At 43.1% G+C, this 22,348-nt stretch overlaps 1 protein-coding gene across 1 annotated transcript in view; it reads left to right on the top strand.

The window, feature by feature from the left end:
* The window catches only part of OSGIN1 (oxidative stress induced growth inhibitor 1), a 15,228-nt gene extending 3,703 nt beyond the window's left edge, over positions 1-11,525 (top strand). The window contains exons 2-6 of the mRNA XM_014517682.2: positions 3,748-3,849; positions 6,960-7,096; positions 7,447-7,638; positions 8,199-8,290; positions 9,720-11,525. Coding sequence (XP_014373168.1) covers positions 3,783-3,849; positions 6,960-7,096; positions 7,447-7,638; positions 8,199-8,290; positions 9,720-10,737 — 1,506 coding nt within the window. The 5' untranslated portion in view covers positions 3,748-3,782 and the 3' untranslated portion in view covers positions 10,738-11,525. The remainder of the gene's footprint in view (positions 1-3,747; positions 3,850-6,959; positions 7,097-7,446; positions 7,639-8,198; positions 8,291-9,719) is intronic.
* Positions 11,526-22,348: the final 10,823 nt, after the last annotated feature.

Below are 22,348 nucleotides of genomic sequence, written 5' to 3'. Positions count from 1 at the left end.
TCATTCTCCCCTTGTACTCGGCCTTAGTGAGGCCGCAGCTGGAGTACTGTGTCCAGTTTTGGGCTCCACAATTCAAAAAGGATGTGGAGAAGCTTGAGAGAGTCCAGAGAAGAGCCACGCGCATGATCAGAGGTCAGGGAAGCAGACCCTACGATGACAGGCTGAGAGCCCTGGGGCTCTTTAGCCTGGAAAAGCGCAGGCTCAGGGGTGATCTGATGGCCACCTATAAGTTTATGAGGGGTGACCACCAGTATCTGGGGGAACGTTTGTTCACCAGAGCGCCCCAAGGGATGACGACTAGGTCAAATGGTCATAAACTACTACAAGACCGTTTCAGGCTGGACATAAGGAAGAATTTCTTTACTGTCCGAGCCCCCAAGGTCTGGAACAGCCTGCTGCCGGAGGTGGTTCAAGCGCCTACATTGAACACCTTCAAGAGCAAACTGGATGCTTATCTTGCTGGGATCCTATGACCCCAGCTGACTTCCTGCCCTTTGGGCAGGGGGCTGGACTCGATGATCTACCAAGGTCCCTTCCAGCCCTAATGTCTATGAAATCTATGAAAGGACCATAATAATTGTCACCTTCGTAAAGAAGGTCCTTTATTTTTCCTCAGCCTCAGAGTACCACCCTTCCCCTGGAGCCTGTAAGCCTACACTGCATGCCACAGCTTATAAGCAGCCAAGCTATGTCCCTTTTGATCAGCTGACTGCTGCCCCTGGAGATATGCCCAGTGGTTCTTACTCAGCCTAATTAATTGTTGGGCTGTTCTTGCTCTGCAGTTTCCCCAAGGATCTTAGCAGGCTCCGGCCCCAAGGCTGGAGTTCTTGTTGCAACAGTCTGCCCCTGCCCGCTACAAAAGTCCTGATTCCCCTCTGATTGCAGTTAGCTAGGTTGGGGTTCCTTGTTACATAGTTTCTGTCAGTGGAAGCACATAGTTTACCAGTACTAGAAAGCTAGTGAAAAATCACTGGAACTTGGAAGTAGAGCAACAGACAAGCATGTGTTAATTCCTAATGAGCAATTATGGATGCTTTGACATCTCTCAAACCCAGGTCATGGAATGTTGCCCCCCCCCCCCCAAAAAAAAAAAAAGAAAAGAAAAGAAAAAAAAAGTAAAGGGTAGCTCGGCCTCCATGCCTTCAAGAAGATCTACAATGCTATTGTTCAGGAAGACTAATGCTGTACCAGACTTTGAGTTAGCCATATCCCTACATGAAAACTTGTCATTTTGTAATCAACATTCTTCACTATCACCTTTATTTCCAGCCTACCTGATGCCATCGCTAATCCAGCTAATCTAGTACAATTGGCATATTCACTGCATTTAAAAACCTGGTTTTAATTTGCAGAAAGAGGGTGTTCATTTTAATTCACCTTTCACTCAATGTAAGTGAAATTCAACTCCATGAACAGGACTTACATAAAGTTTATATATGACTTAAATGAGGCATCAGCCTTGCGTGGCCTCTCTGTACTAGGGTGAATCTAACCCTTCTTGGAATAGCTACCATGGTCAGCATTTCATGGGCAATTTATTTCAATACAGCACTAGTCTCCAACATTCATTGGCCCATGGGCAACACTACTGAGTGAGCAGTGCTGCAGGGAATATAATAATTATTCTCTCTGTCAGTCTCAGTTTTAAATTTTTAATTTTTAGGGTCTAGGAACAATGATAGTGTGTCTTGATCTATGGGTTAGGGTCCACTGTGGTAGGGTACATATAAGAATTTGTAATGTTAATAGGGATCCTACAGATGGCAGGCAGTAGGTATATATTGGCACTGCACTTAATTTATAACAGAAATATTCTGCATATAGGAATACCAATTTCTTTACTGCCACTTTAGCCAAGTCTGCTTGCAAGATTTTTTTTAAAAATTTGATAGTAGGTTTTGTGGCTTCTTATTCAATCTCCATGGATCTTAATACATTCCAGCAATGGGTAGCGATTGTAAAATTCAGGTTTAGTGGAATATTGCTCTAGTTGGTTAACATTTGGTGAGAGGTTTGTGGCAAATATTATGACTTGCCAAGCTGGTTTGGGAAGATACAGCCTACTTGCCAGAGAATATCCTACACTTAGTGAAAGAGTATATAATACCCTGCTAAACTCAGTTTTTAAGTGGAGTTTGGGATTGTTTTAAGGTTTACAAAATGACAGTGTTCATAATTTCAACATTTAAATTGCTTGGAAGCTAATTTGTCTTTAACCATTTTGTCTAGTCATAGTAAGCACAATAAATTTGGAACTCTTTTTACTCTCTTGATTAGTCGCAAGAATAAGTGACTAATGCAAATGCATTTCAAAGGACTTTAGCACTATTTATATAAGAGGGAAAAGTCATTGCAACCTAAGGTAACAGGAAGGTAGATGTGAATACCTTACACTTGGTTTACCCATCTATATCCTGTCTTATTGAATTAAAATACCAGAATGACATAATGGGGATTGGTTTGTTAATTCTGTTGTACCTAACAATGCAGATTGCTATTCTCTTTCAAATGACAGGTGTATTATTCATCATTTAATGACTTAAGTTTTCACCTACAACTATATATGTATGTGGACACACTGTGTGGGTAATCTTTTGCAGAACTGCTAGTGATGTAGTTCTTGCCTATAAGCCCCAGTAATCATTTCCCATGATCATTGTATCCCCGTCACATATCAAAAGTCACAGATGAGGCAGATGGTCACTGATAGTCTACAGCTCTTGAACTTCTCCTGTAAACAGGGATAGCAGCAGAACAGAACGGCTAGAGGCCAAGGGAGCCTGCTATCGAAGGAAGCCGAATTAGAGGACTGATTCTGTAGAGCTCTGGAGGCCACTTCTATGGCTCTCCAAACCTCATACAAGAAATTCCATAGGAGCAATAACATAGTTTTGCACCATGTTCTGTTGTTGTAACCCAGATCAGCTGGCTGCCCTGGTACAGAACGTGTAGCTCTATCACTGCTCTTGACTTTTTTCTTTCCTCTCCACAACCTTAATCTGCATGAAACTTGTCTAGTAAGACTATGCATGGTTTGCATTTTGTGTTAGGAAGCATAACTACAGTATGTTTCCTAACACAACACATTAGATTATTAGCTGAATGTAAATAGTTTTCATCCTGTAAATCTGTGACAGTAATGTATATCATTACAAGAAGACAAGGAGTTAAATAAGATGCTTGTTAATGAAGGCATCCACTGATTTAGTTTTAGTAGTTCAAATGACTCAACTCTAGCACTGCAATGGGGCATATTAAAAGAGGCCAGCAGTCTTCAAGCCTTCAGGGAGAAGTTTTGATTAAAATACATGCTCTAGTACTCATAGAATGTGCAGATTTCCTAGAACAATAAAATTCATCATAATTTGCATTTGCAGAGAAATTTGACAAATAATTAAGGGGCCTTTGCTGTTGCTGTAGCAAGAACTGTCCCAGTGTAGAGGAAAGGAAGGCTCCCCCAATGCAGCTGTGCCACAACTCACCTGTAACATGCTCTGTTTATTTTAGTCCTTGACCTGCCATGAGTGGAAGCTGCCAAGTGTGCCAGTTGGAAGGCTGCTGCTTTCTTTTATTTATGGCATAATCCAAATTTGATGTTAAGCGTCCAATAAGAAGCTGAATTGATAAGTTCAGTGTATGTAGGTGAAATTTTTAAGTCGGCTGTTGTAGAAGGGTATGGAAAGGAGACAAAATACAGTATTTGTTATAACAACAAATATAGTTCATGGTTGCCTTTTGTCTTTACAGGTGAATTTCTGGTTCTAATCTTTTCAGGCAGGAAGATGTATTCAGTGCTGAATGAACACCAGTATAAGAGCAATTCCAAACCAATCCCTGTGGTCATCATAGGTAAACGTTCTATTTGCAATCCGTGTTTGCTGCAGGCATCTGACATCCTCATCAAATTGTCCAAGGTTTATGCTGTATTTTCTCACATATACCACATCTTTTTCCTCAAAAAGCAACTGCTGGAACTTAGAGTGCACACTATATACAAGGAAATACAATAAGAGCAATTTCCACTGTTTACTGAGTAAAAGTAAAGTCTGTGTGGGATTCACAGGGAGCAGAACAGTGAGCAGGCTCCGCTCCCTAGCTGCTGCTATTCAGTTACGTACTTACTTACTACAGGGAAAGATCTTTTTTTCTTCATTCTTTGCTTCAAAAACAAGGTATGCATCTTATTCTGGGGTGTCTCGTGCATGAGAAACTAAGGCAATTAAACCTATAAGTGTGCTGCGTATTTCTTTCTTTGATTTTCTGTAGTGTATGGAGGAAAATGTAGTTTGATTTAAGGATATAAAAAGTTATAATTTATGGCTCTTCTGAGAGAGAATTCTATAATCTTTAGGACACACAGTTTGGCTTGTTTTGTGTTTTGGAGAAATTTAGGGTTATTTCACTGAATTTTCCACCTAAGAAGGTGTCATATAGTGTTAATCATGTTAAATGTATATATTTTCAGCTTCTATACATGGGGTCTGCTCCAAACCTCACTGAAGTCATGAGGAACATTTCCATGAATTTTGGAACAGGGATATAAAGTGAAAAATATTTGGCCTGTACACCAACTCTTAAGTATTTACATTTTTTCAAACAGATGTTTATCTGAAAATTAAAACAGTGCTGCTTTTTGTGATATTAGAAAGCAAGTTAGTTTGACTTGTTAGTGAATCAGGAAGTGCAGCTTCATAACACTATCTAGCCATGGTCACGCATAGCAGCTGTATCTGATTCTGCAGCCGTGATAGATCACAGTATAGGAGTCTTGCCCTTTTTCCTGCGTGCCTTGATCAGTTTGGGTCTGTTTCATCTCCACTATCCAATTCATTCCCTTGAAAAAGATCCAGGCCAAAATCTATGCACCACCTAAGTCTCAATTCCTGTTAACAGTGGCTTTGCCATGTGGATGGTTGTCTCAGTAAGCTGCATCCTGAGAGAAAGCATTTAGGTAGACAATTAAAGAAGCTTGTTTTTTCTTGATCAGGTTGGTCAATTCATCATGTTGCCTTCAAAAGGGCTTGATATCAAAACACATGCAAGTTAAAGGCTCTCCTGATGATCTTCAATGCAAAGATCCACTCATCATAAAAGGGAGGCACTGGAATTATAGGAAGCAGCTCTGTAATTTGACAACAGTTTTCAAGGAACAGTACCAGCTAGGTATTATTTGAGGGGAACTGTAGTTTAGTCACTCCCTCAGGGGGTGATTATACTGATTTTAGGGTTCCCTTATTTCAGGAAAATCAGCTGGATAGGTCCAACTGCTTTGTCTTCTCATTCTACCAGCTATTGGTATTGTTCTCAAGATTAGCATGAGACCCTCAAATGAAGAAGCATATCATTGTGACAGTGAAAGAAGATTCACACATACAATACAACTTTATCTGTAACTTAAACCCTTATAATCAAATATCTTAAATAAGGCTCAGGGAGTCTATCATAATTCCTACAACAAAAGGCCAAATTAAGACTGCTTCTGTTTTAAGCACCATTTCAAGTGAGGCAAGTATAGGGAAAATTACCACCCAACTCCTCAACAGCTACCAATATTCTTTTTAAGTACAAACTAACTTGAACCCAATCTTTTGTGGCATGTCTAATTCAAACAGTTTGGCTTGGATGGAAAACTCCAGTCTCTGATAGAAGAGAAAACAAACTTAGGAACAGAAATGAGATGTGACCTTTGCTCCCAGCAGCATACTGCTCCCAATGTGGGGATTATGACAGAAATGCTCAGAGATTGCACAGAGATTTACAGACTGCTGTGTCACCCTGACTTTTCTTCCCACAGAGCATTATGCAATTGTAGTCAGTGACATACAAGTAAGCAGCTTTGAGCCTTAGACTGACAGCAAGCTATGCAGACACTGTAAAATATTAAGCATATTGGAAAACAGCCACATGAAAACTTTTCACAAACTACTATGCTGTATGCTGAAGTAGAATATGTATATGAACTTCCTAAGACAGCTGTCGGAGTTCCTTAGGAAGAATGAGTTGTCTCATTGTTTTATTCAAAGTGTGATATTTTGTGGGACTATATTGGTGTGGGAAAGAGACCGGTTCTTTTCCTAAATCTCCAGCTCACTGCATGGCTTCAGCAAATATATGGAGGAATGGAGTGGAGTGAAGAACAAAACTTCAGTCTACAGGGCTGAACTGAAACCTAGTATAAACATCTTCACTGACTTCCATTTAAAAGCAATCTATCAATAAACTAGAAATCATTCAAATTTAGATAAGAGAGAGTTTGTTTGGGTTTTTTTTTTTGCTGGGTTTATAGCATGTTAAGACCAAGGTCTTACGGAAATGTGTTGAATAACAAAACCCCAAATCTGAGAATTGGCATATCGGATATTAGGTACACAGCATTTGCTTCACATATAGCTAGGTTCCTCCATGACCTAGTAGTTAGTTGACTTTTATTTTTATATTTATTTATTTACCTAAAGTTTCAAAGCAACTCATTACAAGATAAGTCTGGTACTGAATTCCTTGGCCTCATCAGATAATCTCCAGCAAATATTCTAAAGTGAGTAAAAACTAAATCCCAAATCTCTCCATAATGATAACCTATTTGCTTCCAGATGCCTATGTATTGTGGCAATCAAAATTCAGCTCGCTTGTAGGCCCACAGTTTCTGCCAGTGTTTGCCAAAGCATTTGTGTCAGTGGAAAAAGAGACTCCAACTGAGATCAGGGTTCTGGTACCAAAGAAAAATAAGTCTCTCCTCTGAGGAGCTTATAGTAGGAAGAGACAAAAAAGGGAAGAGCAGTGTGACTTGAACAAGGTCATACAGCAGGGTGATGGCTGACTTAGGAATCAAACCCATGTCTCCTGAGCTGTAGTCCAGGATGCCTTCCAGTGAACTATACTGTTTGTCTGAGATGCTTTGTTAAAGACTGTTGTTCCGATCACAGCAGTAATTTTAAGTTATTTATTTATTTGTATGTTAGGAAATGGCCCTTCAGGAATATGCCTTTCCTACCTGCTGTCTGGCTATATCCCATATGTCAGCAGAGACTCTGTTCACCCCCATCCTATTCTACAGAGGAAACTACAAGAGCTGCCAGAGGTCTCCATTTTAGACCAGGTGTGTATAAAATGATAGGGCCTTTTAACAGGTGAAAGCCTCAATAATGGCATAATTAAATGTGCTGGGCTTTTTTATTATTTACAAAGTCAAATAAATGACATTGATGGTCCACTTGGATAGCCCAAGAATGCAGGCAAAACAAATTATAACCACATTCTAATTTATTTTCCAAATTGTTCTTGTGCTGGCTCTTTATACAAGTACTAAGCACTGCTTATATCTTCAAACAGTTCATAAGCCTTGTATTAACTAAGTGAATTTCAGCACTACTGAACACTAAATGATGTTATTTGTAGCAGCTACATTTCAAAGTGATGTGAACTCTAAGTTTCAATTCTGCCTTCTAGGATCTGCGGTACCTTTCTGAAGGCTTAGAGGGACGATCCCACAGTCCTGTGGCTCTTCTCTTTGATACTCTATTGCGTCCAGATACAGATTTTGGTGGAACGGCAGATTCGGTCCTTTCTTGGTGGCATGAGGCTAACAGAACCATTCCCCATCTGGTCCTTGGCAAGAACCCTCCTGGAGGTGCCTGGCATGTATGTGCAGCTAGATCAGTGGGGCCAGCCTGTTTTGGCTGGCATGTCACAAACTAATCTTATGCTCTCCCCAAGTGCCACTCTGGTTTCCTTTCTCTGCCTGATCTGTTGCTCTGCTTTCCTCTTTTTTGCCCTATCTGCCACTGTACTCCCTGTCCCCTCCCCAATCTGTTGCATGCCACACACAGATGCTGCCCATGCCACCTGTGGCACATGTAATGCAGGTTGGCCATTCCCAGTCTAAATGATTATGCTTCAGTCTGTCTCAGGATAGCCAAAGTGTCCTAATTCAGGAACATAAAATATTCTTGAACAAGCTAGTCCTCTAGGTAAGTAGCATCCTACAGGGCTCTGCTTTATACATCCCAAAAAAGTAAGAGGGTTTGAATGGATGTGAGAGTTGTACCCCAGCTGACTTCTACCTTTTGGCTCAATTAGGCTGAAGTCCATTAGCTTCACTGAAGTCTTATTACCCAGTATGTGATGGAATGGTTGGACTGTACTATTATTGATTAATTCCTTTTTTCAGAGGCTAAAATGATTGACTTTTTTTGTTTCAGTCTATTGAAGGATCTATGATCACTCTGAGCCAAGGAGAATGGATGGGGCTTCCAGATTTTCAACTGAAAGACTGGATGAGGAAAAAGAGAAGGTGAAAAGACCTGCTATACAATTCCCTATTTCTATCATCTAAGGGCACCTTAACACATGCTCTGGGGGTGCAGGGGCAGGGTGCTTTAATTAAAGCACTACCATATCTCCTGTATCAGTGTCCCTGTGCTTAAAAATGGAGGCAAGGGTGCTCAAACTAAAGCTTGTTCAAAGAGCTTTAGTTCAAGCACCCCCACCACCATTTTCTAAGTGTGGAGACACTGATACACAAGATGCAGGAGGCTGCTGGAGCACAGCAATTGCCACACTCCAGTAGATTTGATTAATAGAGTCTGCTGAGATGCACTGGAATTCCAGTGCATTGGAGCAGTCTCCACAGTCATGTATAGGTGCCGCCACCTATATGTAAAATTATATGTTATATGTAAAACCAGTGCAAAGACCTTGCAGCAGTTAGCTACCTATTGTAGATGAAGGACATAGACAGAAGTGATAATTTTTGCCCAATCTGGCAAAAGCAGTCTACAGCCATAACAAGTGTATGCCTGCAGGCCACTTCAAAAATGGTCAGTTGTGCAAAAATCTGAACCCACATTGTATGAGGGTTCTGATGAATGAAAATATTTCAAAACAGAGCATCTTCTGTAACTTGTGTCTGTGCTGCCTGCCAGCCTCAAATGGTTTTCAGAATGGGAGCAGTAGTAGTTGTCTGGGATTTTTTTCAGCCCCCACTGGAGGGTGGGTCAAGTATATTCACCTACCCTACCCCCCAGAGCCAGCTGGGGAAACTTCTAGAACAAGGTCCCTCTACTCCCTTTTCCCCCCTCCCATTCTGAAAACAGAGACAGGCTAGGAGGGTGGAGCGGTCAGTGCTAGGGGAAACTGGCTGCAGGCTGGCAGCCAGCAGCTAGATTCACCTCCCCCTTGAAACCAACAGTAAACTTCTGTTTGGTTCAGGGGATCATGGCAGCTCAGAATGCTTTCCTGCAAACAAAGCTTGGGTTTTTTAAAGTTTAGTTAGGAGGCATGGAAAGCACTAACTTTTGTAATCTGTAGTCCTTTTGTATATTTGCACTATTTCCTACTGGCAAACCAAATCCACCAGAGGTACAGTGCAATCATTCAGATGTTAAACTGCAAGTTGACTGTTTGTATCTCTTGGATCTGTAATTTATTTGCATTTTTACATTTTAATTCTGAGGAAGCACAGATCGAAAAGCAAAACAGAAGTGATAAAAAGTAGTAAGTAAATTGCTGTGGATTGTGGAGTTTTCATAGCAGGCAATATTGCTGCTTCTTGTGTGATCATCTCTTTGTAGTTGAGGGATTAACTGAATTACACTGGTATAAAATTAGTGGAAAGAAAATGAGGTTTAGTTTATCTGGTAGTGTTGGGGCATATGACTGTCCAATACATTAATCAGAGAAGATGAATTATGTGATCATAATTTGATAATATCTTATTACAGGGGCCTCAGAAACAACAGAGCTACAGCAGAAGACATCGCTCAATATTATCAAAATTATGTGGCAAAGAAAGGGCTGCAGAGGAATTTTATCTGTGGGACTGTTGTGACATCTGTGCAGAAAGTGAGCCAAGATGTAATCTCTAACAATTCACAGCAGGATCCTCAGAAGAATGGTGGTTCCCCCTGGGATTTCCCCGAGACAAATAAGAAGAATAACCAGGTTGCTAGTGGAAGTCTCTTCCAGGTGGATGGATTCATCAAAACCATTATGGGTGATCAGATGCCCTTCTCCATCTATGCAGAGAATGTGGTCTTAGCTACAGGAACCTATGATAGTCCCTCATGGCTTGGGGTCAACGGAGAGGATCTTCCTTATGTACATCACAAGCTCTCTACCCTTGAAGAAGCAGTGAAGAACAAGACAGTTGATATGACATCAGATCCAATCCTGATTGTAGGTGCTGGCCTGACAGCGGCTGATGCAGTTCTCTTTGCTCATCACTGCAGCATCCCAGTGATCCATGTTTTTAGGAGAAGAGTCAGTGATCCAGGCCTCATTTTCAATCAGCTTCCCAAAATGATGTATCCAGAGTACCACAAAGTGCATCAGATGATGACAGAACAGTCAGCTGCTTGTTCAGGGCCATATGAATGTTACATCAGCCTTCCTGAACATCATGTGATGTCCTTCACAGAGGACAAGAAGTGCATCTTTCAGGATAAGAAAGGCCACCAGAAAGTCTATAACATTTCCATGGCTTTTGTTCTTGTTGGCTCAAACCCCAACCTCTCCTTTCTACCAAATAATGGCATTAACTTGGCAATGGACAATATGCAACCAGTCAGTCCCAAGAGGAATCCCATAGATGTTGACCCATTTACATATGAATGCATTCAGGAAAAAGGACTATATGCTGTGGGGCCATTAGCTGGGGACAACTTTGTGCGTTTTGTGCAGGGAGGGGCTCTAGCTGTCGCTAGCTCTTTGTTACAGAAAGCAAACAGAAAGCCTCCTTAACAAACAAAGCACAATAAGTCAGAAATATTGACATAGATTATACTATTCTCTTTGATAGGTGTACTTTCCTACCCAGGGTGCTCTTCAAGGCTGTGCAGTCATTAGGTTGTCAGTAGGTCTGTTTGGGAAGAATAAGCCAGCAAGCACACTGCTTGGAATTTAGATTTGTAGTGTTGCTGAAGTTTCTACCATGTTAAATCTGGAGTAGCAGTTCCTTCTCTGCATGTATTTGCACTATAGCAGATGGAGCTTACATCTTATGCTGGGTATACTGGGGGGACAAAGAGTCCAGCTATCTTCCAGGCAGTTGAAAAGTTATTTTGCACTCCTGTTTAATTCTTTTCTAGTGGCCACATTAGCAAGCCCTATATTTGTTGTCTTTACAGTGTTTCTGGATAACACGGGTAACACTACATAATACAACAACAACAACATCTTGCTTCATATAGTCTCATGTGGCACAGTTGTATGTTCTTGCTGTGCAAGAGTCATTTGAAAGCTGTGCTGTAAGTATCTTACGTACCTAAAACAGAATTCATCAGTGTAAAAAAAATTGTCATAAAAGCACTGTCTGAAGGGTTTTATCACCTAGAGACCAACGTTTTTCTGTATGTGGTTTCTTTGCATGTAATACAGATATGTATTTTTTTCTTATGAAGAAATCTTTTGCAGTAATGCCACAAACTTACTAACTTTAAGATGACAGTTTTTAAAAGTCAAAAACCAGAATGATATATGGAGTAACTATGTTAAAGATAGAAATAAAGAGGAATTATGAGGTTAAAAGATCCAGTTAGTATATCTAGATTCTGCACATTCATTTTACTCTACTCGGTAGAGTTGGACTACATTAGATATGGTAGCATGGGCCATGTAGCATAATGTTTAAGAACATTTATACAAAGTATGTTCTTTAAACAGGAAAATGTGCATGACGTCTCATTACATTTCTCTTTGAATTTTTTCATAATTTTCTACTCAAAGAGATCCTAGATTAATACTGGAAGATAGAGACCACTGTAAATTGCTTGATTCTGGAACTTGAATAATAGCTCTGATGCTACATTGAACCTTCATGGAATTCAGTGGGCAGTTCACATGTGGAAGGACTGTGGCTAGGAAAAGACATGTAAAAAGCCTGAGCCTGAATTGATTCAGTCTTTGCAGCTTAACCTGGCTAGGCTGAATCAGCTTGTAACCACTCAGACATCCCCTCTGGACTGGAAAAATGCAGGCACATGCCTGCAGTGGCTCAGGCTAGAAGCTGGGGTGGGGCTACAGCAGGCCTCCCCTCTTTACCAGGGTGCTCCAGTTAGGGAAGGGACCCTCCCCCCTTCCCCCCCACCTCTCTCTGGTCAGTGAGGGAACCAGCAGAGATTTAATTACACAGCAGGGAGCATTTATCACCCCTTCAGTCAAGCTCTTCTTAAACAGCTTGTTCCAAAGAAGGAACAGTGGGACATTACCAGTGTAACAGGAGGGACGGCAGGGTCGCCATGCTAGCCCTTGCTGCCTCCTCTACTGTGCCAAGCTTCGGACTTGCATCCTCCTATTCTCGCCCTCCACAACTTTGATGATAAGTGTTTTTTGTAGGGAGGCTACCTCTCCTCCACTTGGCCACCGTTCTTCTGCTCCAGGTGTCTGGCGTGTCTAGGCCTTGCGGGCCTTCTCTATACGCCACCCTTCTCACCGGGCTCTTCCCTCTGCAAGGCTGCCCTTCTCACCGGGCCTTCTCTGCGCCGTCGCCCTCTCTTGGGGCCTTCTCAATAGTGCCCCCTCTCTGGGGCTCGTCATGCCCACACTTGGGCTTCTCAAATATTGCCCCCTTTCTGGGGCTTGTCATGCCCACACTGGGCTTCTCAATAAGGCGCTCCCCTCTCCGGGGCTCGCTGTGCCCAACTTGGGCTTTTCTAATAATGTCGCCCCCTTTCTGGGGCTCGCCACGCCCGTGCTGGGGCTTCTCAATAGTGCCCCACCTGGGGCTTGCTACACCCACACTGGGGCTTCTCAAATGCCCCCTTTTTGGGGCTGGGGTCTAAGCACCCCATAAGCTGCGCCCTCACTGGCACCAGGCCCCCCCCACCACTGTGGCTCCCTTTATGAGGAGCTTCCTCATCCTTAGCTGTTGGTAGGGAAGCCCTGCTGTCTTAGATGCCAGTCAGCAACTACCTCTGGTCTCAGCTCCCCTCCTCTCATAAGAGCCAGACCTTGTCTCTGATAGCCAGCTGACCACTGGCAGGTGTGGGTCGTTTGCTGGCTCCCATTGCCTTGGCAACCAGCACCTGAGGAGTCTTCCGCACTCTCTCAGTAGCAGGCACCTTAGTGTCCTGCTACAACCAGCTACTTGTTGATTAGCTCCAAAGAGCCCTAAGAGGCACTGTCCTGTCTGTCTTGTCTCCCACAGCATGGACCATAGCCAGCATGTGGTCTGCTAGCTAATGCTGAGAGGTGTCTGTGTAAGGCAGAGGGGAGGGGGGAATCCCTGCTTCAGTGGGGGGGGGGGGGGAGGAAAGCAGGAGGAAGCCAAGTAGATGTCCTGTACCTACAATCTCCATCAGAGCTGCAGCCAGGGAGCAGAGGGGAGGGGCCAGCCCTACTGGGCTGGATCAGAGAGCAGAGCCTGGCCCAGAGTTGCCAAGCGACTGGGATGCTGGAGGATTCCGATTTAACTTAAACTGGGAAGGGGTCTGGGACAGATGTTGCATAACTGATTTGGGTCAAACCAGTTTAAGTCTGATACTACATTCAACCAGGTTTATATCAAACTGGTTTCAGTCATTTTTCAAACTGGTTTATGTACAATGAACATCTGTTCTGTTACAGGTTTAAACCAGTTTCTGATCATGTAAACTGTTTTATGTGTAATGTCCATCCCTAGCCTGTAGAGTCATGGCCAATATGCTACCCAAGGTAGAGGCCTGACCTTGTACTTCTTCCTGGGCCAAGATTTCCATTCAGCCAGCAAGCTGTTCAGAACAAGGCCTAAACAGACCACTTTTCTGTACCAGCATGTTGACCATGCAGAATCCTTTCAGGCATCTGCTTACCTAGAAGAATGTGCTGCTTCATTAAGTTCTAATGTCTCTGGAAAGTTGCATACATTTGTTTCTGGTTTTTTGGGTTTTTTTGTAGCTGAATCAACTCAAAAGTTTATTAGCAAAAGGTGGGGGGAGGAGTGGGGAGGTGAAGAGCACAATCTGTCCCTTTATGTTGGTGCTGTCCTTTAGCAACTTTGTGTAGCACTCTAGTACTTTTAATTCTATTTTTTCTAAGTTGGCCATATCATCTTTGTATATGGAATTTAAAAAAATAAAATAAATGCAACCTTATTCCTAGTGTAGTAGTTTACTTCACCTTTAGCTGAATCACTGACCAGAAGCCATGCCTTACAGGACAATGGTTTGTTAGCTCGTGTCTACCAGGTTACTGGCAGCTTCCAGGATGTTACTAAATAAAAGTAACAAATTTGCAGTATGTCCACTAACCATCACTTTCATAAGAAAAGTACCCATGTCTTTAAATTGTAAAGTACCATGAAAAGAAACCAAAAGAGATCAGCTGTGCATAGAGGAATCACCCAGGAGTCTAGTCAATATAACCTTTGTGACTGAAGTTTTATTTAGTTACCACTACTAGCCCCATCTTGAGTGTAGGCATGATTTTCTCATCTTGTCCCACTTCTCCCATAATACATGCCTATCATGTGCTGGCGTGGTGGCAGTAGACAAAGAGCACATCTTTGTGATGTGCTGGCCATGAAGCCCATGTGTAGACTCCAGACACCTTGTCCCCAGTCACACAGAACTGTGTTGCGGTTATATTCATAGCCTCCTATAAATAAATGGTCTTGGTCTCCATTATATTGATATCTTCAACAGTTATGGGTGCTCAGATCAGAGCTCAACAGGTTATACCTCTGGAAAGCTATCATACTGCAGCTATTCAACACTGTATTCAAACCAACATATCAAGGGTAAGAAAGGGGACAGACCAACCACAGGGTTCTCACCCAAACTCCATAACTTGCTAAGGATCTGCACAAGGGGTAGGACCAGGGCCTTCTATTCTATGGGCTCTCTGCCCGTGTTCTTTGGAGACTGGCAGCATGGCTCTGAGGACTCTAAACTTCCAGGGCCTCCTGGGGAAGCCTCCCTTCCCCTGCATGGTAATTGTTACCATATAGGGAATTCTGTGGTGCAAGTAAGAGAGTCCTAGGCTAGGCTACCTTTTTTGGGCAGTCACTAGGAGGACATGACTGAGAAAGTGATAGGCAACTTCTGTGTCCAACCCACTGATCTCCTAGTTCAAGCTTCTCTCTCTCCCCCCTGCACAGGTCTGCATAAAGATGTCAGTATTGTCTAGAAGAAAAAGGTAAATGCCACAGAAGGGGATGAGCATCTTTGCATGATAAGACAGGAGTCAACTCAGTCTCCTTCAGTTTCCTACACACTTCCAGTAACCTGACTGCCCAGTCATTCATTCAACTCACATTTTCTTTGCAGAGGTCCCAGTACTGAAAGTTTTCAGTGTCACACTATTTCTGTGGTTCAGTTAACCTTCTCTAAAAAAAGATCAATAAACATGGTGGCATGCACCTTTCTAAAAATAGTTGTTTCAGTCAAGTCCACAATTCCCACATCAGCAGCAAACAGAGCAGAGTACAAGAACCAGTGGGTCATCTAAAAAAATGGGACATCAGTGAAGAGAGGACTGGGAATAAGGGATATGTGTAGCAGTGATACCAGCTGAAACAGTGCTATTTATGTCGCTAAATTAAAGCTCAATGACTAGTGCTCATACTGTACATTCCAGCTTCAGCTGCCATGTCACCATGATCTAATTTGACATAGATCTGGGAACTGCTGGTCAGCAAAGTCACACCTTCCTAATTTAGGGGTTGTTGGTGATCTTTCTTTCTTTCAGCTTGTATGTTTTCCTAAAAGAATAATGTTTTTGAAGAATAAGCAAGGGAACAAGATTTTTTATAGCCAGTACTAAAGACCTCATGTTGTGCATCATAATTTTACTACAGCAACTACCCTCTCTGCTCGATGCTTTATTACTCAGTAGTGGGTGCATCTATACATGTGCTTTAGTGTGCATTAGCTTATTTTAATGGGCTTTAAAGCATCACTAAAAAAACATGCTATTTAGTTAATATGCATTAAGACAGGCTAATGCACATTTTCCTAGTACCTCACAATGGAGAGCACGTTTAAACATACTCCAGCAGTGGAGGGGGCAACATTTTAATTAGAGCAGCTGTAATTAAAGTGCCGCCACATCTTAAGTGTCGGTGTCCCCATGTCCCCACAACAGGCAGCCCCACCATGCTTACCAGCCCCAGTAGGGTGCAGTTTCAGGTCTTAGACAGGACCAGTCTTCAGGCCTACCTGGTCTTACTCATCCCTCTCTGGGTTCACCCAGGCCCCTCACTAGGTCTCCCAAACACTTGGCCCCTCTCTCAGGGTTCACCTGGCCACTCAATAGGCCTCTTGTGCACTCATCCCCTCTCTCTTTGGCCTCTCTACAGGCCCCAGGCACTCAGCCCCTTTCTCATGGCTTTGATCCCCCACGCTGGGTCCCTCCATCCCTTTAGTTCCTACCCAAATCTCCAGATGTTATTCTTCTTGCTGGCATTCAGAAGTGACAGCCTTCCTGCTGGGTGATATTCCTTCCCAAAATGTTACCACCAGCCCTGCTCTCAGCGTCTGGGCTTATACCTGTCTAAACCCAGCCCCTCTCCAATCAGGTGACTCCCTTGATCAGGCCTAGCCTCACCTGCCAACCCCCTGGTACAGCTGACTCTGCAGTTAGCCGACCCCCACCTGCCAGTGTCTCAGCAGGCTGCCTGACCTCTTAAAGTGGAAGGCACATCAAGTGCCCTGCTGCAGCCCCTGCCACCATTTTTAAGTGCAGGGATGCTAATACATGAGATGCAGGAGGCTGCTGAAGCATGGCAATTGCCATGATCCAGCAGGCTTCATTAACTGAGTCTGCTCCAAGGTGCTGGAATTTCAGTGCATGAGAGCAACCTCACCACTCTTGTATTGGCACCCAGAGGTACAAGATTTAATGCACATGAACTAAAGTGCATTAATGCACATGTAGATGTGCCCAGTGACTAATAAATCCCCAATCAACATTATATTGTGGTAATTTTAATCAATTATCACCTAGTTTTTTCTGTGTAAGCAAGGAGTTTATTTTAATATCAACCACTAGAGTTAATGGAAACCAACCACATGAGAGAGGGCTTTCTTAGTCATTCATAACCCGACTTAGTCATGTGACAAGAGCCAAGAAACAAAGATTAGTCTTCTTATAGCTCTTCTGTCTCTTGCTACAACATTGATGCAATTTCATTAGAGAAGCTACAAATGTGTCTTCTTTTCTGCTCTTCCCACCACATTCATGTTCCTCTCAATACTGTTCAGAAAGTTAACCTAGAAGCATAGTTCTTCACCTATTTTCTGCTGTAAGCTACTTCACAGGTGATCTTTTATAGGCCCTCCCAATGCCCAAGCCTTGAGGCTTAAAGCATTTCTTCCTACCGCCAATGTAGGGATGTTCCAGGGCACAAATGGAAGCAGCAACTGATGGTTTGTAATTGTGAATGTTCAGCTACCAACAGCAACTGCTTTTTTTTGCTCCGCCTCCAGGGGGCATGCAGGTGGCAACCAACTGCCACCTCCCACCCCCCCAGTTATGTTGCCACTGTTTCCTGCTACCTATCTGGACAAGTTTAGCAACACCAGTGGACCTTACAAATAAGCCTAAGAACTAACAAACATTTCTAACACCAGTTTCTTATTCTGATGTAATAAAAGAGACTCACCCAAAATTGTTTATGCCCTAACATGTTAATACAATAACATTCAAGCAACATTAAAATGGTTACTTTAAAAGGAATTCAGCCAGTTAGCTAGCTATGAAGATTTCTTTTGAACCTTTCATCCTTATGGAAGTTAGCTCTCAGACACCTCTAGCCCCCCATGTCAAACAGATATCTTTCACAGGGTGCTTAGAAGGTCACTGAATTCTTGTGATCAATTTCATACCTCTCTAGTGGCTTTTTCAATTACTCTTAAAGAAAAAAGAAATTAAAGGCCTGAAAGCCTTTCCTACATCATTTTATAGTAAAAGCTCTGTTATGCCCCCAGGCCATGGGGGCTCTGCAGCACAGGCTGCTTTGCCTGTGCCATGGGGGCTTGGAGAAACCGGAAGTGCACTTGCAGTTTCACTTTATCTTACAAGCTGCATGCCAGTTAATTGAGCATGCCAGCTTGTGAGAAGCCGGTTAACAGAACTTTTACTGTACTTCCAGTTTCAAAAATGTCACATATGAAAACCACAGAAGGTTGGCTTCAATTATGTAAGGTAAGGAGTTATTTGCAGACTGAAAAGAAGAGAAGAAAAGAGCATAAGATTTCCTGTGATGGACGTTGGCTTGGGTTAAAGGAGAACTGTTGACAGAAGATTATCTGTCTTCATATACACGTTAGGAAATTGGATATATCTTTAAATTTTATTTGATAAATTGGATTTAACCAGGAGCCAGGCTTTGGGGTCAGGGCAGTAGCGAGGCAGGGGCAAGCCAGAGCCTGCACTTATCTCCTAACAACTCTAGGCATACTTCAGAAGTCTTATGGCACCCCAGGACTAGGGACAGAAGTTACACATAAACCAGTTTAAGTGATCAGAAATTGGTTTAAGGCTGTAACAGAACAGATGTTCCATGCACATAAACCAGTTTCAAAATGGCCAAAACCAGTCTGAGATAAATCTGGTTGAGTGTAGTATCAGACTTAACTGGCTGAGGTCAAACCAGTTTATGGAACTTGTGTCCCAGACCCCTTCCTGCTTTAAGTTAAATCAGAGCCCTCCACCATCCCAGCATGCTCTGCAGCCCTGAGCTAGGCTGGGCTGGGCTGTCTGTTCCAGCCAAGCAGGGTTGGCCCCACCTTTCTCCTCCCTAGTCAGAGCACTATCACTGCTCTGGCTGGCTAAGGAAGAGGGGATGGGAAACCCTGCTCTGGAGTGCAGCTGGGTATGCTTGGGAGGGGGGCAGCAGCCCTTGCCAGGCATCCCTAGCCACCCAACTCCCTTGCTGCTCCAGAGGCAGCATGGTCTAGCCCAGCCCCATGGACCAGGAGTGCAGCCTGGTCCAACCTAGCCCTGAAGCCCAGGGGCGTAGGCAGTAACTGGCCTGAAGCAGCCCACCCTGAACATCTGGTGCCACCACAAGCAGGCAAAAAGTGACAGGTGCCTCACTTCTGCCTGCTGCAATGGTTCGCTTTGCCACTACCACCAGGAGAGGAGGCTGCCATGGGCTACACTGGCTGGCTACAGCCCTGGGCTGCAGGGCTGGGCCAAACTGCGCTGCACTCCTGGGCTGTTGGACCAGGCCGGACTAGGCTGTGGTGGTCCATTGCCTGCCTCCACCACTGCCCATGCCCCTGGCCCATAACAGCCTACCCTGAGCACCTGGCACTTCTGCGAGCAGGCAGTGGGTGACAGTTGCCTCACATCGACCCACCACAATAGTTTGCTCTGCTGCCACTGTTAGAAGAGGGAAGGGGGCGGGGAGCCATGCTACAGCTGCAGCCTGCCTGCAAACTGTGTGCCCTGTGTGGAGCTGGAGGCAAGAGGTGGCAGGCACTGACCCCCACCCCCTGGGACTACAGACTATTGGTGCCTGGCCACTGTGGCCCAGGGTTCATGAGCAGAGCCTGTCAGTGCCCACGCCACACACCCCACCCCACCCCACTGCAATGTGGGGATAAAAACCCAGTTTCCCTTCAGACTACTGGGGTCTGGCTCCACCCCCACTCCTGCTGCCTGCCAGCTAGTGAGCGGGGGTGGGGAGCTGGGGACCCCTGATAGAGGTCCCTGCAGGCCAGAGTGGGGGTTTAAACCCCTCCCCAATCATACTCAGGCCTGCCCGGGCCTGGTCATGCCCCCTCCCTCAGCTTAGTTGCTCTCTAGTTGAGGGATTGCTCTAGCACCCCCTGGCTTCTGACATGAGCTACTGCAGGTGTGTGCCTGCATTTCTGGAGTCAAAAGTGAATGTCTATTCACTTGCAAATTGCTTCAATCTACACAGGTTAAACTAACCTGCAAAGGTTGAACCAATTCAGGCTCCAGCTTTTTGAATGTCTGTCCCCATCCTGGATGCGCAGCCTGGTTAAGAATCACTGTCTTAAATAGAGTAGTATCAAATATTTTTTTAAGTCCTCTCAATGCATTCATTACTGCTCTGATTTTTAAATAGGTGCTTAAAAACAGTTTTTAAACTGTGTACGAATTACTTGCTCAGGTTTTGCTTTTCCAACACTTGCCATGTTATCTTATCACCCTGACACCTGGTGGCTAGAGAACTGCTGAAATCCTTCCAAATCCAGTATTTCCTCTTTAAAATATTTGTAGAATATCACATCTTATTTAGAATCGAGCCAACTGCAGCAGTTCCATATTTACAAGTAAAGCCGAATAAAAACATTTCTTTTCAGTTGTCTGGGCACAAATACAGAATTTGGCCAGCTTATTCCACAGTAGCAGAATGTCTATGTGAGGCATGTTAATCTGTTGGTTTAAAACATGTATAAAGACCTTCAAAAGGGAAATTCAGCAAGAGACTACACTGAGATTGGTTCACTCACCACAGCGCGTGAGGAACTTTCTTAGAGTTAAGCAGGGTTTTCTTTTCTTTTCTGATTACAGCTCTGAATGGTTCCATTCATTTCTTGGAATTGTTGTTGGCAATACATGCAGACTTTACAGACATCCACAGTATTTTGTAAATGATATACAAAGCAAAAAATCCTCAACTACCCAGTGAAGATAGCTATGGAACTTGGGTGGTGCTCTGCAGTCAGTATAGGCAGTGATCTGCAGTCCCATCAGCCATCAAAATATGCTTTGTCACATTAAAAAGTTTACCTGGTTGGGAAATTTCCATATCTTGGTTTAACTGGAAGTGAATGACCAAATGAAAAAGGAATCAAGATTATAAAGCAAGACTTAACTTTTTCAAAATAAGATCTATTGTGTTATCATGCTGACATGGGAACTAGTTTCTTTTCTTCAAATCCATTATATGTCTGTCAGTACTCAACCAATTTCAAATTAACTCTTTAAACTCTGCTGCACCCATCTGATGCCAGCAGAGCTGTATAGATGTTAATTAAAATCCTCTGAGTGCCACTGATGTACATGGTGTCCTTTTCATTTGGCACCATCATTACAATATAGAGAAGGAACACACTACTTTTATTTGAGAAAAATAAGCTAATGTAAGTGTCAAATTCAACAGTAGTCCCCACTGCTTTGCCCGCACTATTGACAAGTCAATTATAATCCAGACTTCAGCTAGTTAATATACATTTAAGATCAGAGTAAACCACCAAAAAACTACCAGTGTGTCAAATCTCTTATTTATTAAATGGAGTAGTAAACACATGAGGCCTATTACATAGCAATATTTCCCATAATGGGGAACACCATGTCTCTCCAATGTAGAAGCAGCAACCAATTTACTCTGAAACTTAACTTTACAATCGCTTTGGCAGGAGGAAGTCCCCAAAGGTACACAGAGGTGTTGATACCAAGTGGGGCAAGCTTAGGTTTATTCTATTTTGACACATCACTGCTACAGCCATCAGGGATAGGATTTTTCTAGCAGCTCTGCTAGTAACACACCAGATGCTTATTTTAGTTACACACATGTATCAACTTCACCAAGATCAGTGGAGAGAATTTATATTTTATATGGGGGTTATATCAGAACCTGGCCTCTGTGAAGGCCTGATGTCTGAAGGCCAAAATGTCTGATTTTAAATGTGAGGTGGTATACATCAGCTGGGAGCTAGTTCTAAAAGCCAGTTCTAAAAACCTCATTAAAACCAGTTAAAACCATTAAAACCACTAAAAGCCAGGTCTAAAAGCCAGTTCTAAAAACCTCATTAAATGGGCAAATAGAAATGCAAACGTCTGATTAGAAATGTATGCTGTGTGCATTTAAAATGGGTGAGTTTGCAAATTTCAGTTATAATTATGAAGCTTTTGGAACAATCTGCCTTTAAGGGAAACTTACAAGTTTTAAGCCATTCCATTAACAGCAATAAACTGCTGGAAAATTGGCAATCTTGGGGAAATTGTGCTCTTACTGGAAGCTATAGCACAGATACAATCAGGACTTTTCTGATAGCTGGCCCAGTAGAACAAGCATAATTTGTAACTTGGCATTATTATACTAGTTACTCCTTATTACAGTAATTCTATGTCAAATGGAAATCTCTAAGGAACAGATAGTTTTCACAGTTAATAATCTACCCAGTATGTACTTAGCTAGGAATGTCAGACTGTTCATAGAAAGTTCTTTAGGTCACTGTAGGGTAATAAATATGCCTATGTAAACTGCATGTAAAGCTCAACTCAAAAAAACTGAATGCAGGTCCAACTCTTAGCTCTTAATTTGGCATAAGGCAAAAGCAACTGTCAATACAGTGTGTAAGGTCATGGTTCAGTAACAGTTGACATGGGTCCTGTACAGTGTTTGGAATGCATGAGTAGGCATCTAGTCCCCGGAGAAGATTCTGTACTTGGATCC

This window comes from Alligator sinensis, unplaced genomic scaffold (genome assembly GCF_000455745.1).
Source record: "Alligator sinensis unplaced genomic scaffold, ASM45574v1 scaffold97_1, whole genome shotgun sequence".
Taxonomy (NCBI): Eukaryota; Metazoa; Chordata; order Crocodylia; family Alligatoridae; genus Alligator; species Alligator sinensis.
Note: the sequence above shows the minus strand (reverse complement) of the source record. Positions and strands in the feature narration are given on the sequence as shown.